The 18,561-nt window shown below is 33.4% G+C and overlaps 1 protein-coding gene across 2 annotated transcripts in view; it reads right to left on the reverse strand.

Moving 5' to 3' along the window:
* ASCC3 (activating signal cointegrator 1 complex subunit 3) overlaps positions 1-18,561 on the reverse strand; it is a 315,263-nt gene that overhangs the window by 244,610 nt on the left and 52,092 nt on the right. For both annotated transcript variants that reach the window (XM_069488077.1, XM_069488076.1), the window contains one exon: positions 6,796-6,916. In XM_069488077.1, the coding sequence (XP_069344178.1) occupies positions 6,796-6,916 (121 nt within the window). The remainder of the gene's footprint in view (positions 1-6,795; positions 6,917-18,561) is intronic.

An 18,561-nucleotide genomic window follows, 5' to 3' on the forward strand; every position in this document is an offset into this window, starting at 1 on the left:
ATCATAATATATAAATAGTATTACACTGCAGCTTAAGAAAAGTCAACAGTATTTTCTTCCTACAGACTAAGCAGTTTAATATTACATTATAAATTCTTACATATTACATCAGGAACCTAAAATTTCAATTTCATAATTTTGAAATAATTTTTGTTTATATAATTTCAATAAATATGATAATTATCAATACTAATTAGCATTTACTATTAATATAATAATAAAATAAAAACTCTTTACATATTAAATATACCTTTTCCCTATGTAATAGTCCTTACTCCTGTTAAGTTGCATATATATCACTTATTTATTTAAATATGAAATAAAATTTATTAACATTAGCTCAGGACATATTTAAGATAATGACCAAAGCAAATAAAGAAAAAGTATGGTCCACCTTTTCACAGCAACACAGTTTAAACAAACAAACAAAACTGAAAGAAGGCCAGAACCCTAAGGGGAACCAGGTCAAATTAAAACCCAATGTTTACAAAGTCAATTTAGATCTGTGGTTTGGTCAACCCCATACTCAGGAAAAATTTTCTTCCAAAGGGATTATCTTCTATATTTAGTTAAATCTTTGTAAGCAGTAGTATTTTGACTTACTGCAACCCTAAAGGAACTAAAAAGAATGTGGCTGAAGCAATCGCAGTCAATAAGCATTTATTATATTAAGGACCTATTTGGTTGTAGGCACTGGTGCTAGGCTAGGAATACAATGAAGAACGAGACTTAGTATATGTTCTAATGGAGCACATAGCAAGTTATATTATCAAATTTTAAGATCCAACACAGAACAAAGAAGGAATTCAACACAGAATCAAGATGGGAAAATTAGCTCTCTAATTCATTCTATGCCAAATCTTCACAATTCTCAGAAATTTATCACTCTCTCATTACACAATTTTTAATAAGTCATTTAACTCTCAATCATAGGAAATAACCCCCTTGTATAATAGCTTTATAGGCCTTAAAAAGGAAAGTATATCTCAAAATCATGAAATAAGATATAAGATATAATCCCATCTATATTAGGACTAAATTTTACAGTTATGAAAAAAGTATTTTCCCAAGTGAGTCTTATATGAATTATTTCTAAGTTAGTCTTATACATCTAGTATAATAATGGAACTTATAATGAACATTCAGTGTCAGAAAAAGAATGCAACATTCCAACAGCTTTCACATGTACTCCGAACTAAAAGAAAAGCAAAATTGTCTACAAAGTCACACAATCAGAAATTCAGATATTAAGCAGAAGGTTTAAAATGTAAATTATCCATGTACTTATAATGAGAAATAAACGTTAAAAATCTAAAATGAAAAAGGTGACATTACAACTGATAACCACAGAAATACAAAACATCATCTGTGAATACTGTGAAAATTGCTATGCACATAAACTAGAAAACATAGAGGAAATGAACAAATTCCTGAAAACACACAACCTCACAAGACTCAATCAGGAAGAAACAGAACTCCTCAATAGACCAATATTGAGCAGTAAGATCGAAGCAGTAATAACCTTCAAACAAAAAGCACCCAGACCAGATGGATTCACAGCCGAATTCTACCAGACCTACAAAGAAGAGCTGGTACTCATACTACAGAAATTATTCCATGATACTGAAAAGGAGGGAATTCTCCCCACTCATTCTCTGAAGCCAGTATCATCTTGAAACCAAAGCCAGGTAAGAACCCAACAAAAAAATAAAACTACAGACCAATAACCTGTATGAATATAGATGAAAAAAATCCTCATTAAAATACTAGCAAACCAAATCCAACAGCACATCAAAAAAATAATCCACCAAATGGGCTTCATCCCAAGGATGCAAGATGGTTCAACATATGTAAATCAATAAATGTGATTAACCACATAAACAGAAACAAAAACAAAGAACACATGATCATCTCAATTGATGCAGAAAAAGCATTTGACAAAATCCAGCACCCTTTCATGATAAAAAAAAAACCTCAACAAACTTTGCATAGAAGGAATATATCTCAAAATTATAAAAGCCATACATGACAAATCCACAGCTAACATCATACTGAATGGTGGAAAGTTGAAAACATCCCCCCTAAGAACTTAAACAAGACAAGGGTGCCCACTGTCACCACTTCTATTCAACATAGTGCTGAAAGTCCTAGTCAGAGCAATTAGGCAAGATAAGGAAATAAAGGGTATCCAAATTGGGAAAGAGGAGGTCAAACTATCACTTTTTGCTGATAATATGATCTTGTACTTCGAAAACCCCAAGGACTCCTGGAATGGATAAATAAATTCAGCAAAGTCTCAGGGTATAAAATCAATGTACACAAATCAGTAGCATTTCTATATACCAACAACAGTCAAGCTGAGAGTCAAATCAAAGACTCAATACCACTCACAATAACTTTTATAAAAAAATGAAATACTTAGGAATACACTTAACCAATGAGGTAAAAGATCTCTACAAGGAGAACCACAAAACACTGAAGAAAGATATTGCAGAGGACACTAACAAATGGGAAAACACATCACACTCATGGATTGATAGAATCAACATTGTTAAATGTCCATACTACCCAAAGCAATTTACAGATTCAATACAATCCCCATCAAAATACCAACGTCATACTTCACAGATCTAGAAAAAATAATTCTATGCTTCCTTTGGAACCATAAAAGAGCCTGAACAGCTAAAGCAATTTTAAGGAAAAGAACAAATCTGGAGGCATCACATTACCAGACTTCAAACTACACTACAAGGCCACAGTACCCAAAACAGTATGTTATCAGTACAAAAATAGAAACATAGACCAATGGAACAGAACAGAGAACCCAGATATAAAACCATCTCCCTGCAGCCAACTGTAGTCAACTGTTCCCCAACAACACAATGGGGAAAAAGAGGCCCTATTCAATAAATGGTGCTGGGAAAACTAGATAGTCACATGCAGAAGAATGAAACAGGATCCCTATCTCTCAATACTCACAAAGATTAATTCAAGATGGATATAAGACTTTAATGTAAAGCACGAAACCATAAGAATATTAGAAGAAAATGTTGGATAACTCTTCTAGATATTGGTCTAGTCAAAGAATTTATGGAAAAGACCCTAAGGGCAAGTACAGCAACAACAAAAATTAATAAATGGGATTTGATTAAACTAAAAAGCTTCTGCACAGCTAAGGAAATAATCGACAGAGCAAACAGACAACCTACAGAATGGGAGAAAATATTCACAAACTATACATCTGATAAAGGGCCACTATCCAGAATTCATAAAAAACTCAAACAAATCAGCACAGAAAAAGAAAAAAGTCCAATTAAAAAGTGGGCAAAAGACATGAACAGAAGCTTTTCAAAAGAAGATATACAAATGGCCAATAAACATATGAAAAAATTCTCAAAGTCACTAGTCATCAGGGAAATGCAAATTTAAACTACAATGAGATATCACCTTCTTCCAGTGAAAATGGCTTTTAGTAAAAAGTCCAAGATAATAGATACTGGCATGGATGCAGAGAGAAAGGACCACTTATACACTGTTGGTGGGACTGCAAATTAGTACAATCTCGATGGAAAATAATATGGAGATTCCTCAAAGAACTAAAAGTAGACCTACCATTCAATTCAGCAATCCCACCACTGGGTACTTACCCAAAGGAAAAGAAGCCTTTCTATCAAAAAGACACCTGCAATCGAATGTTTAGTGCAGCACAATTCAGTCACAAAGATGTGGAATCAACCCAAGTGCCCATCAATTCATGAGTGGATTAATAAAATGTGGTATATGTATATCATGGCTTAGTACTCAGCCATAGAAAAGGTTGAATTAATGCCTTTTGCAACAATTTGGAAGGAAGTAGAGACCATTATCTTAACTGAAGTATTTAAGGAATAGAAAAATAAATACCACATATACTCACTATTAAATTGGAACTGATGAGTACACATATGCACAGAAGGAAGTTAAACTCACTGCACATCAGGTGAGAGGAGGGGGAGGAAGAAGAGGGGGAAAAAACCTACCTAACAGGTACAATGAACACTATTTGGGTGATAGGCACAATTATAGTGTGACGCAAGCATTACAAAAGTGATCCATGTAACCAAAAACATTTGTGCCCCCTTAATATTCTGAAATTTAAAAAAAAAGATTTTAAGTGTGAAATACATTTAAAGCAAATGTGATAGTAATAAAATACTATTATATATGCTATGATCACCCAAATAAGGAAATTACAATTATATGAAGAAAATATGTCTACCTCACTGAAAGCTTTTTAAGGTTTCGATTAGAATATACTGGAAGACTGTAAGACCAAAAATAATAGGCAATTTAAAAGATCAAGTTGTAAAGCTGCAAATGTTTAAATATGTGATTCTCCTTGGTGGATTAGGCTAACTATAGAGACTGATAAGCAGAAATGAAAACAGAAGCTAGTATTCTTTTAGAATATAATTATGACAGAAAAGGTCTTGCATAACTATTCAAAACATTGTCACTTTATGACATGAACTAACTTAATTTTAATTTTATAACACATCTTACACTAAACAGTCTTAACATCAGCTCTCAAAGTAGAAATTAGTTCACAACTATCCTCAATTTAGAGGTCAGTACACTGTACCCAGTCACTGCTCACCTACCTTACATTTCTTGGTTATAAGAGCAGAGAAAAGGTAACATGGATTCATATCTGGATTAAAAGATTGAATATCAGCATGAAAGCTAGAAAATGCTAAAAGAAAAGAAGCCATTGCTTCCTAAAATAGTGATTTTGAGAGGTGAGAATTATACCAGTGATACCACCGATGCCTCTTCTCTACCGAGACAGTGATTTTGCAGAACAAAGGAATGGGATAGATGTAGTAAATAACATGCCATACTAAAGTTGCTTAATAAAGAATACAAATATAATTTGGTAGTTATGAGAGAATTTTAAAGGATCAATAAACGTAAAATTTATATCAAAAGATATAAATGAGTGGGAATAGTGATAAAATAACAAGAGTCTAAAGATGCCTTTTTTCAGGAATACTTCCTTACTCCCCCCCCACAAAAAAAAGCTTTAGGGAAAATAATTTTTAATGCATACACACCAACAAAATTACTAAAATATATGCTGGTTGTCAGCTTCTTTATCACAGATTTTAGAAAAAATTAAAGTCTTTTGTTTAAATGCCCCAAATTTTCCATAGTATTATATAATTATTATTCTTAGAAAGCAATATTAATAATGATCCAACATGGAATAAAAGAGTAAAAGTAGTTTGAAAAGAAAACATCTCAGGGTAGCCTGATGGCTCAGTTTTTTTTTTTAATAATTCAAAATTAATATTTATTTTGAGTCAAGAAATGTGTTGCTTCTCAGAAGTTATCCTAATAGAATAAAATTTGTAGAATAAACATAATGAACACAAATGAAACTCATCATCTACAGCGTTCAAATAAACGTATGAAGCTGAACTCATACTGAACTTTATATTAATAAATTACTACTGTTAACAGCTGGAATTAGTAAATATCTCTGTATTAGTATTTAGGACACTGACAAATGAAACACCAAATTCTCAGAATTTTGCGACATCACAGACTGGATATTTAGCCTCATTTCTTTTCTTCTGGCAGATACTCATATTAAATGTTCCTAAACCTTGTTGACTTACTGCAATTTGTCTGATTATGTACCATTCAACAGGGGGAGCACGTTGGAGGAAGGCAGTGTAGAAGGGTTCAACATAATTAAAGAACCAAGAGACATGTAGAAAGACAAAGTCACTAATTCAAATCTTCCAAGTTTCTAACAATCTTAAAGTAACTCTAGGCTTCTGAGAACATTTACTAGTAATCAATAAGTAACAGAAAATCCCTAAGAAATTTTGGATTTAAATCAAGGCTGTTTTTATCATTTCCTTTTAGTACTATAAATCATAAATGTAAGGGAAACGATGCCATAAGTTACATAAAAGAATAGATGTTGAATAGTTTAAAGAAAGGCATTTAGTTTCTTATACTCATACACTTTTTAAAAAATCTCCAACTATGTGAAAGGATGGCAAGGAACATTTGGGTAAAGATAAAAAAAAAATTGTTTTCCTAAACTTCAAACCTGAAGTTTACCAGCAGTTGTGTCATGATTAAGTTAGGCATTTTTTACAATTTTGGCTTCCCAGCCAACTTTCCCTAATTATTCTGGGATTTTTAAATATATGTAATACATGACACTGTAAGTGTTCAATTTGCTGACTATGATAATTGCATTGCAGTTAACTAGAGGACTCATTTTTCTTAGACGTATGCTCAAGATTTTGTAGGTGAAATATCGTGATTTCTGCACCTTCCTGTCATTTGTCAGCAAAAACTTAACAGTAGGGGGGGGGTGTGTGCGTGTGTGTGTATAAAGGGGCAAGGGAAGACAAAACGTTACTGACCAGTGGATACACATGAAGGGTATGCAAGTATCCACTGTATTAGTCTTGTACCTTTATCACAGGTTTGAAAGTTTTCAAAATAAAAAGTTGGAGAGAAATTATAATACTACTTGGCCCACAGTAAGTATTTCATGTATTTTCTTTTTTAAAAAATTTAAAAATGCCATACCCAAACATTGCCATAATGCCCTCCTTTTTAGGTCACTTGTATTTGTTTCGTAATCTGTAATATCTATAATTTACTTAACAGACTGGTACCAGTAAATTATATAATAGAGCAAACAATATAAAAAGTGTAATTATATTAATAATGTTTTCTAACCAATGAAACTTTCTTTTAAATTACAATTACCACTAGACACTTTCTTACCTTGAAGAGCCTGAAATTTATGATCATTTGAGGAATTAAGAAATCTATCCACAATTGTAATTCTGTTCTGGAGGAGCTTCTCAATAAGTTCAAGTCCTTCAGGTCCCAGCAGTTCAAATAGCTTATAAAAAGAGGAAAAGTAAACAAATAAAACACCTGTTATCTAAAAATTTAACTTTTTCAAGTTATTAACATTTCATTCAGCAGGAGTGTAAAGCCAAATTAATACAGAAAGTTTAAGAAAAATAGTAACTTAGACAAAAGAATAATTCTTCACATTGCTAAGGAGCTTTATAAAGGCTACATGCAATTATATAATTAAAGAACATTATTTAATGTTTTAAAATAATTATGATTTGAATATAACTCAATCACAGAATAATAAATTCTCACATTTGGTTTTTCTTGGTATAAACAAATGAAATTCTAAAATTTATTTAATCTGTTTTGCAACATACTCAGAGTCCAGAGTACTGTCTTCCTTACAACTTAATACCTAAGAGTTGTCATTTTAGAGTTAAAGAACCATTAGAATGTTTTAAGGAATCACAACTACATGCCAAATTTTTATATTATTTTAAATGCTTAATAAATCTGAAATCTAAAACATAGTGCTGCAAGTGCTTTCTATAACCATAAAAATTTCCCACTTTCCTATGCAGAGTCACTGCCAAAGAGTAGGTTGATTTCAGAGTTAGAGAACCAGTGTTAGGATTCAGAGACTTTCAATTATATAACTTTATGATATAACTCTTCTAGAAAGTCTTTAGATTTCTTCAAGTATGATCTGGTAATATATATTTTTTTCCTGACCAGAAATGTTATACTCTAATTTTGCATGTACAAATGTTACATTCACCAAATTCTAACTATTCTCAGAGAATTCGCACAAAATCATAAAATAGAAATTTATGCTGTGTATACAGGAGACACTAAATGTTTAATAAATTTTTTTCTGTTCATTTTATTGAAGTTATGCTCACAAAAGAACAGTAAAATAAACAAAATGAATTATTAATATTAAGAAGGAATCCGTCATAGCAATTCTAAATATACTAGCCAGTATTTATTGAACACTTATTATATGCCAGGTACTATAATAAACGCTCTGCTAATCCTATCTAACAAATCTTCCTAATAATCTTTAAAAATTAAAGTACTATTATTATTTTTTGACTTAAGAAAATAAAGCATAAGAAAATTTACAAAAATTTCCCAAAGTTACATAGCTAATAGTAGAGCTGAATTTTGAAATGACATCAATCTGAATCCAAACCTAAAGAATTTTCCACTATATTATGCAAGGACTTTTCAGTATATTCCAGAAAATTGTGATACTGAAATGACCATGAAGTATACTGTGATAAAAAGACACCAAATTAGGAAATATAAAAGATATGAACTAAGGTTAAGAAATTTTTGAAAAGGGAAATGGCAGAGGAAACAATAAAGCAGCAAGATAACAGAAACATATTTAAGAAATATGAAAGTAAATATATAACTCATGATACCACCCTCCCCTCACCCAAATATTTCTTAAAAGATTTATAAATTGATAGCAATCATCATAAATGTCTAGGAATAAGCAATTAATAAAAATGAAATTATGTTCATGTAGAAAAATATCTAGCATATTAGACATGCACCAAGAATAGTAATGTATTTTTTAAAAAGAACAAAGCATTGAGAAGTTCTGCATATATATGAAACTTTAAGTTTTTATTGATAGTATTAAGCACTCATCTTAGTACCAAATATTCATGAATATCACTTAAAAATGTCTATACTGATCATAATCAACATGTTTAAGACAGGCATTAATAAGCCTTCTTTTATGTAAGATACCCTGCATTTTAAATAACTATTAATTTATCTTTTGAATATTACATGGAAAATCTCAGCTTCCTAATACCTTAACACCAAAAATAAGATTTTCTTTACCATCATGTCTTACATGAATCTAGGATCACCAATGATCTTGCCAGATTCAGTGGTTTTTCCTCCGAGTATTAATTATAAAACTATCCACAGTTTTTGACACTCTATCTCTCTGATCACAATTCTTTCTCCTTTCTCAGCCTTTCTTTTCCTAATTTCCTGAATTTTTTCCATAGCTCAAGACACAGTCTTTCATTCTATTTTCCCCCTAAAAAATAATTTATCCATTCTCAGGTACAGGGCCACCCAACAGAGCCACAAAGTCTGTGTACTACACAACTCCAGGGAACAATGGGCACACAGACTCCAGTGTGAATGGTACCCAAGGAAATAAACCACCTAGCAGCCTTTCTCAGAATGAGTCATTTAAAGTAAAGCGCTTATCAGAGTACCTAGCCATAAGAGGTCAGTATTTGTTAGCCATTATTATCTTCACTATGCCAACAGCCAGAGTGATTCTTTTAAAACATGTCCCTCCTCAGTTCAAAACCCCACAATGACTTCTGATCTCAGAGTTAATGCCAAAGTCCTTAAATATGACATAACATTCCCATATGTACTCATTTTTCTGTGATCTCATTTCCTACAATGTTCCCCTTTATGCTCATTGCTTCAGCCATTCTGTCCTTTGTACTATTCCTTAAATATATGTCCACCTTTGCATCTGATGTTCCCTATATAATATAATTAAAATACCCTGCGAACAGATATTTACATAGATTGTACCCTTAATTCCTTCAGAGAAAATGTCACCTTACCATAGTGACCTTTTCTAATCAGTCTATCTAAAATGCACATACCACCCTTTCTCCTTATACTTGTACCACCATCTGACATACACCTTTTCTTTCCCTTTCTACCTTTCTCCTCCTGTGCTTTCCCCGACCACACATCAGAATTTAAGCTCTTTAAGAGGAGGATTTTTGCCTGTTTACCTCTCCTGTACCAAAGTCACCTAAAAACACTGCCTGGCACAGTAAATATTTCCAGAATTGAACTGAAAATCACATAAACAATGACCACAATGGAAATGAATCACAGGCCCATTTGTCCACTCCAATTTTTCCAAACTTAGTCTCACACAGTCCTGCCCTTATAACTATTAACGAATTTCACTTTAAAATAAGATACTCTTGGGCAGGCGTGGTGACTTACACCTATAATCTCAGCACTTTGGAAGCTGAGGTGGTGGGGATCACTTGAGGCCAGGAGTTCAAGACCAGCCTGAACAACATAGTAAGACCGCATCTCTACAAAACTAAGAAAAATTTAGCTGGGCGCAGTGGTGCGCACCTGAAGTTCCAGCTACTGAGGAGGCTGAGGCAGGAAGATCACTAGAGCCTAGGAATTGGAGGCTGCAGTGAGCTATGATCACTCAACTGTACTCTAGCCTGTGAGACAAGAGTGTCACTCTATCTCAAAAAAAAAAAAAAAAAAAAAAAAAAGGAGATACTCTGGATTTCATATAATATATATTAATTTTTACAAATGTTAACACTAAATTGGTAGATTATAGCTCTAATAAAATCAAACATGGAAAAAATACTCACAACTAAAGTCATCACCACATTCCTCAAATTAGCTTTCCTTTCTCATCACCAATTCTGTTAATGATACATCAATCACTCAATGAAATTCAAGTTCAAAATCTTCTGATCAGGATTATTCTTCACTCTAGTTCACTTAATATCAAATCAGGGCCGGGCACGGTGGCTCACGCCTATAATCCTAGCACTCTGGGAGGCCGAGGCGGAAGGATTGTTTGAGCTCAAGAGTTCGAGACCAGCCTGACCAAGAGCGAGACCTCGACTCTACTAAAAAATAGAAAGAAATTATATGGACAGCTAAAAAATATATATATAGAAAAATTAGCCGGGCATAGTGGCGCATGACTGTAATCCCAGCTACTCGGGAGGCTGAGACAGTAGGATCGCTTGAGCCTAGGAGTTTGAGGTTGTTGTGAGCTAGGCTGATGCCATGGCACCCTAACCCGGGCAACAGAGTGAGACTGTCTCAAAAAAAAAAAAAAAAAAAAAAAATCAAATCATATTACAAGTCAATTGATTGTTCTTTCAAAATATCATCAAAGTAGAGAAATTTAAAAATATACAAAGGACAGTTTATAGAATAAAATTACAAATAGTCCTTAGATATATCAAACACACTTAAAGATGCTCAGCCTCAATTGTTATAAAAAAATTAAAATTATATTTATTTTTGTTAACTTTTCAGATTATCAAAAATCCAATAGTTGAATAATACTCTTTGTTAGCAAGGTTAAGAGGAAATAGGCAATCTCAAATACTGACTGAGAAAGCACAAACTGGCACGCCCCCTGAAAAGGGGCAATTTGGCAGTATCTACCAAAATTACAAAAGCACATGCCCTTTGACCTATGGAATATTATTTATCTATAAAATAGAATGAAGATGCTCTTTGTGTTCTAATATAAAATGATCTCCTGGTGCTTCTGAGTTACCCTGCAGCTCAAATTGCAAAAACAAATTGAACTGACTGAATATTTATGGTATATCTTACCCCTTTTCAAATCATTTAGCCCTGGGTCACATCTAAAAACTTAGTTCAATTTTCACATTTTAAAAATAATTATGAGAGATAAACTTCCAGCATGATATTATGAGGAGCCTTGTAGACTGTTCCCCAGTGAAACTGGGGAAAGCTATAATAAAAAAACCATTCAAAGCCTCTGGAAATGGTCCTAAAGGCATAGAGCAAATGAAGAAGTATCCATTCAAGAAAATCTATAAACACTCAACAAATAAAGCAAAAGTCTGTGGTATTTGAATCAAAACCATTCCCTCCCTTTTCCTTCCCAGATCAGCAAGGCAAAAATGCCACCCCAGACTGTTAGAGCCAAGAACATAGAGCTCATTCTACCTCTAGCTCCCAGGCAAAGGGCTTTCTCCCTGTAAGGAGCTAGACATCAGCATATCTCAATTTGTCCCCATCTATCTATCTGTTGCTGAGGCTAAGTTTCCAGCAGGTGCAGGCATGAAGTGGGGCTCCCTTCTTCTACCCAGCCCCCACTCATGGGATGGAGGCTCTATCTTTGGGTCAAGCACCAAGCAAAATAGAGGAGTCCCAATTACCCTTAACCTGGCTCATCAAAAGGCAGTCATTCCACACCAAGTAAAACAAATCTAGGAGACCGTAGGCTACTGTCTACCCTCTCCATCACATAATCAGCTCCTCAAGTAGGAGTATCATTTAGAGAGAGACTTGCCATTGCCCTTACCCCTAGCTTCAGAGTTGCGCCTCAGAGAATTTGCCTAGGGGTAGAGGTAGGCCATAAAACAGTTCCAAGCTGGGTGCCATGTCAGCACCTATAGTCCCAGATACTCAGGAGGCTAAGGCAGGAGGATTCCTTGAGCCCAGGAGTATAGTACACTATGATTGTTCCTGTGAATAGCCACTACACTCCAGCCTGGGCAACATAGCTAGAACTCATCTCTTAAAAAAACAAAACAAAAAATACAGATAGCTCCCAATATTCCCAGAGGAACTGACCTCATTTGTAACAAGGCATGAAGTCAAAGTCTAAGGGCTCTCCCCAAAACTTCTAAGGTTGTAGTGAACCACAATTAAGAAAAGATTCACAGATTCAAGGACTAAGCTGCAGGAGAGAATCGACTAAAGAGATAACTCGGAGGAGCCCTGTTGGGATCAGCATAAATATCAACACTGACCTTTGAAATTGTTCTTTCAAAGGGGTCACAAACTTATTGCATTAGTTTGTACAGCAATTTATGCACCATGGAAATATTACAAACAATAGAGCAATAAGCTTGCAAGTAGCAGAGTTTAAAAGGTGTTGTGAAAGAAAGGAAAGCATGAAAGAAAAGAGAGCCCTATGAAAACTACACTCCTTCTAAGGTAATGTGGGCATACCTAATAGTGCTTCATGAGGGATAACACGGGAAACTTAACACTGTGGAATGAGAAGGGATGGAATTGTCTTCACTAAAATAATCCAGCCAGTCACTAAACATATAAATAAGCAAGTACCAATAACTAATCCCACAAAGGGCAGGGGACAAAAACTCAGAGTAGTCACAATATATTATCTAAAATGTCCATTTACTAACAAAAAATAATGAGACTTGCAAAGAAACAGGAAAGTATGATCCACACACTGGGGTGGGTGAGGGCAGGGGTGAAATAGCAAGCAATAGAAACCGCTTATGAGAGTGACCAGATGTCAAATAGAAAAAGACTTCAAAGTAGGCATAAATATGTTCAAAGAACTAAAGGAGACTACGACTAAAAAATTAAACCATGATTAAAGTAGTAAAGACAAGTTCAAATCAAATAAGGAAGAAATAAAAAGAGAGGAATTTTAAAGAGAACAAAATGGAAACTCTGGAGTTAAAAAGTATAACAACTGAAATAAAAAATACATTAGAAGGGCTCAACACTAGATTTGAGCTAACAGAAAAAACAAATTGACAAACTGAAAGGTAGAGATTATGACATTCAAAGAAAAAAGAAAAGCAAATGAAGAAAAATGAACAGAGACACAGAAAAATGTGAAACATCATTAAGTACACCAAAATACACATAATCAGAACTACCAAAGAAAAGGAAAACATTTGAAAAAATAATAACTTAAAATTTCTCAAATTTATTGAAAACCACTAACCCACATATCTAGGAAGCTTAATGAACTCCAAGAACACTAAACACAAAGAGATTCAGAAACACATACTCATAGTAAAAATGCTATGACAAAAAAGTTATAGACAAGAAAAAATATTTAAAGCAGCAAGGGAAAAATAATTCCTCACTTAAAAGGGAACGCCAAAAAGCTAACTGCTGCCTTCTCAGCAGAAACAATGAAAGCAAGACATGATGGTAGCATAATATATTCAAAGTGCTAAAAAAAAGAAACAGAAAATCAAAAACCTGTCAAACCAAATCAAACTTGTCAAAACATCCAGCAAAGCTATCCTTCAAAAGTGAAGGCAAAATAAAGACATTCATAGATACACAAAAACTAAGAATTTGTTGGTAGTAGGCCCACCCTACAAGAAATATTCAAGGAAGATTTCAAGCTGAAAGCAAGTGACTCCAGATGATAATTCAAATCCACAAAATACTTTATATATTACACAGGATGTATATGTGGGTGTGTGTTTGTATATTTATATATACACATATATACATACATATGTATGAACAGAGCACCAAAAATGTATGAATTAAAAACTGACAATAGAGAAATGACGGATAAATAAATTCAACAATAATAGTTGAAGGCTTCAATATCATACTTTCAATAATGGAAATAAAACTAAGCAGAAGATCAATAAAGAAACAGAAGATTGAGCAACACTATAACCAGCTAAACCTAACTGTCATGTATACAACATTCCACCAAACAAAAGCAGAATGGACATTCTTCTCAAGTACATATGAAACATTTTCTAGGATAGATCATGGTAAGCCATAAAAGAAATGTCAATAAATTTAAAGAATAGAAATAATACAAAGTACATTCTCCAACCACAATGGAATGAAACTAGAAATCATTAGCCAAGAAACTGGGAAATGCACAAATATGTGGTAATTAAACAAACAAAAATAATCAACTGGTCAAAAAATTAATCAAAAGGGAAATCAGAAAACACTTTGAGATAAAGGTAATTAAAAATACAACATGGTAAATTTTAGAAAATACAGCTAAGGCAGTGATAAAAAGGAAATATATAGGTATAAATGTCTATATAAAGAAAAAGATGCAAATCAATAACTTTCAACCTTAATACATTAGAAAAAGAAGAACAAAATAAACCTAAAGCAAACAGAAGGGAAGAAATAATAAAGCTTAGAGCAGAAATAAATGAAATAAAGAATTTAAAAAAATAAAATCAAGGAAACAAAAAGAGGGGGTTCTTTGAAAAGATCACCAAAATTAACAAACCTTTAGCAAAATTAACAAAAAGAGAGAAAAGACTCAAATCACTAGAATATGTGAAAGTGGAGATATCACTCCAACCTTAAAGAAATAAAAAGAATTATGAAGGAATACAACAAACAATTGTGTACCAATAAATTGGATAGATTAGATGAGATGCAAAAATTCCTCAAAAGCTACAAACTACCAAAACTGACTCAAGAAATACTGGATCATCTGAATAGACATACAACAAATGAAAGATTGAATTATTAATCAAAAACTATCCACAAAGAAAAGTCCAGGTTCAGATGGCTTCACAGTTGAATTCTACTAAATATTTTAAAAGGTTAAAACTAATTTTTCACGCTTTCAAAAAATAGAAGAGAAGGGGACACTTCCCAATTCATTTTAGGAAGCCAGTTTGTCTAACACCAAAACCAGGCAAACACATTACAAGAAAACTACAGACCAATATCCCTTAGAAATATGGACACACAAATCCTCAATGAAATACTAGCAAACTGAACCCAGCAATATATAAAAAGAATTATACAGCAGGGTAAAGTAAGATTGTCAGAAATACAAGGTTGATTCAACATAAAAAAATCAATTGATGTACTGTATCATATCAATAGAATAAAAAGCAAATCACATGATCAGCTTGTAAGATGCATACAGAATCCAACACGCTTTCATGATAAAAACAGTCAACAAACTGGGACTTGAAGGGAGCTACCTCAACCTGATAAAAGGCCTTTATGAAAAACCAACAACTAACATATTAATACATAGCATCATTTCATACTAGTGAAAGACTAGATACTTAACCCACTAAGATAGAAACAAGGCAAGTAAATTTGCACTCACCACTTCTATTCAACATTGTATTGTAGCTTCTAGCCAGGGCAATGAGCCAAGAAAAAGAAACATAAAGCATCTAAATTGAAAGAGAAATTAGAAGTAATAAACAAGCTCAGAAGGTTACAAGATGCAAGATCAATACATAAAAAATCAATTGTATTTCTATTAGCAATGAACAATCTGAAAATGAAATTAAGAAAAAAATTCCATTTATAATAGCATCAAAAAGAATTGGGAATAAATTTAACAAAGAAAGTACAAGACTTTCATACACCAAAAACTACAAACATTGCTGAAAGAAATTAAAGATGACTTAAATGAAAGAACAAGACATGTTCATGAATCACAAAATTTATTATTGTTAAGACCATAATAAACCAAATTTGATCTACAGAGTCAGTGAAATCCCTATCAGAAGTTCAGAGTACTTTTTAGTAGAAATTAACATGCTGATTCTAAAATTCATATGGCATTGCAAGAAACCCAGAATGTCAAAATGATCTTGAAAAAGAAGAACACAATTTAGGACTCACATTTCCTATTTCTAGACTTACTACAAAGCAACAGTAATTAAAAGAGTATGGTATACTGGCACAAGGATAGATATATAGATCAATGGAACAGAACTGAGAGTCCAGAAACCCATGTGTCTATGGTCAACTGACTTTTGAAAAGAGTGGCAAGACCATTCAGTGGGAAAGAAAAGTCTTTTCAATTAATGATGCTGGGACAACTGGCTAGTCACATATAAAAAATTAAGCTGAACCTATATCTCAAATCATACACAAAAATGAGCTCAAAATGAAACAATGACTTAATAGTAAAAGCTAAAACTATAAAATATATGAGTAAATCTTCATGGCTGTGGATATGGTAAAGGATTCTTAAATAAAACATTGAAAGCATGAGCAACAAAAGAAAACATACATAATTTGGAATTCATCTAAGAAACTTTGGTGCTTTAAAGGACATCACCAAGAAAGTGAAAAGACAACCCACAGAATGAGAGAGAATATTTGCAAATCACATATCTGATAAGGGATGTATATGCAGAATGTACAAATAACTCTTAAAACTCAATAAGAAAACCCAATTTAAAAATGAGCAAAGGATCTGAATTTCTTCACAGAATACATACAAATAGCCGATAAGCATGATGATACTCAGCATCATTAGCCATCGGGGAAATGCAAATCAAAACCACTGAAGATATTACTTAACACTCACTAGAAAGGCTATAAAAAAATGGAAGATAGCAAGTGTTGGTGAGGATGTGGAGAAAATGAAGCCTCATACGTTGTTTGTGGGAATACAAAATTGTGCAGCCACCATGGAAAAGTTTGCTGGTTCCTCAATAAGTTAGACACAGAATTACTATATGACCCAACAATTCCACTTCTAGTCATATATCCAAGAGAACTAAAATATGCATCCAAAATCATGTACACAAATTTGCCTATTCACAATTGCCAAAAAGTAGAAACAACCCAAATGTTCATCCAATAAGAATGGATAAAGAAAATGTGGTATATCCATACAGTGGAATATCATTCAGCCATAAAATGAGTGAGGCAGTGTGCAACATGAATGAACTGTGAAAACATTTTGCCAAGTCAAAGAAAACAGGCAGGAAAAACCGTACTATACGATTCCATTTATATAAAATTTCCAAAATAGGCAAATCTCTAAAAACATAAAATAGATAAGGGTGGAGGGGGCAGGAGGAAGGGGCATGGATGATGATATCGAAAGGTCTAGTATTTCTTTAGGAAGTGATAAAAATTCTCTAAAATGGAATGTGGCAGTGGATGTACTTATCTAAAGTACTTATACTAAAAACAATGATTTATATACTTTAAATGGGTGCACTGTACGTTATGTGAATTATGTATCATTGAAGTTATTTAAAAAAAAACCTTATGAACCAAAATAATAAAAGTAACAAAGAAAATTGCTTAAGGGTTGAAAGATGAAATATAAAGCCAGGCTCGGTGGCTCACACCTGTAATCCCAGCTACTCTGGAGGCTAAGGCAGGAGGATTGCTTAAGGCCAGACCTTAGAGACCAGCCTAGGCAACACAGGAAAAGCCTGTCTCTAAAAAAAATTTTTTAATTAGCTAGAGGGTGTGGTGGCTGATGCCTATTATCCCAGCTACTCAGGAGGCTGAGGCAGGAATATTGCTTGAGTCCAGGAGTTTGAGGCTGCAATGAGCTATGATGATGCCACTGTATACTCCAGCCTGGGTGACAGAGCAAGACTCTGTCTCTTTAAAAAAAGAAAACAGATTAAATGAATGTCTTAGTCAGAAGACACAAACCATGTGCTTAAGCTTAAGGGTGGTATTAAAGAAGCTACAAATTCAAAAAAGAAAACTGCAATACATACCTACATAGTTACTTTCCCCCCATACTCAAAACAAATTTTGGTAAGAAAAGCTTTCCACATACAGCATAAACTGTCCTTTAAATCCTGCAACTCTCAAACAATTTGTTAAGTCTTAAAATGAGAACATTCTTCCACAATAAGTTATCATAGCAGAGATACCCTTACTTATGGTCTTAGCTGCTCAGTTACTTAATCCAAAATGCAATATTCATACATGATAAATTCTAGTTAGATTCTAGTTAGCAATTTTTGGCCCAAAACATAATTCTAGGAAACCACCAGTGCATTTGGAAGATAACTTCTAATGCAACATCTCAAGCATAGGATTACAGCACAAAAAGCATATCATTTCTTAAAAATAACACACCTAAATCCTATCAGAAGAGACAAGAAGGCTGATTTGCTCTGAATAAGATGTCCATAACCCCAAGATGAAGAATCCCCAGCAGAATTCAGAAATCACCTGCCATTAGTGTTAAGGAAATCCCAAAATTATATTTTCCATAACATTTGCCATTTTCATCCACATTGAGAGTAGGTGCAGTTCTCGTTCAAGATTTGCACTACAAGCTAATTTGGCATTCAGAATGGATGTTTGTAAAGGTACAGCTATCTGGATCACTGCTCTATGTACTGATACAACTTCCTGCAGCTACCAAATTAA

This window comes from Eulemur rufifrons, chromosome 15 (genome assembly GCF_041146395.1).
Source record: "Eulemur rufifrons isolate Redbay chromosome 15, OSU_ERuf_1, whole genome shotgun sequence".
Classification (NCBI taxonomy): Eukaryota; Metazoa; Chordata; class Mammalia; order Primates; family Lemuridae; genus Eulemur; species Eulemur rufifrons.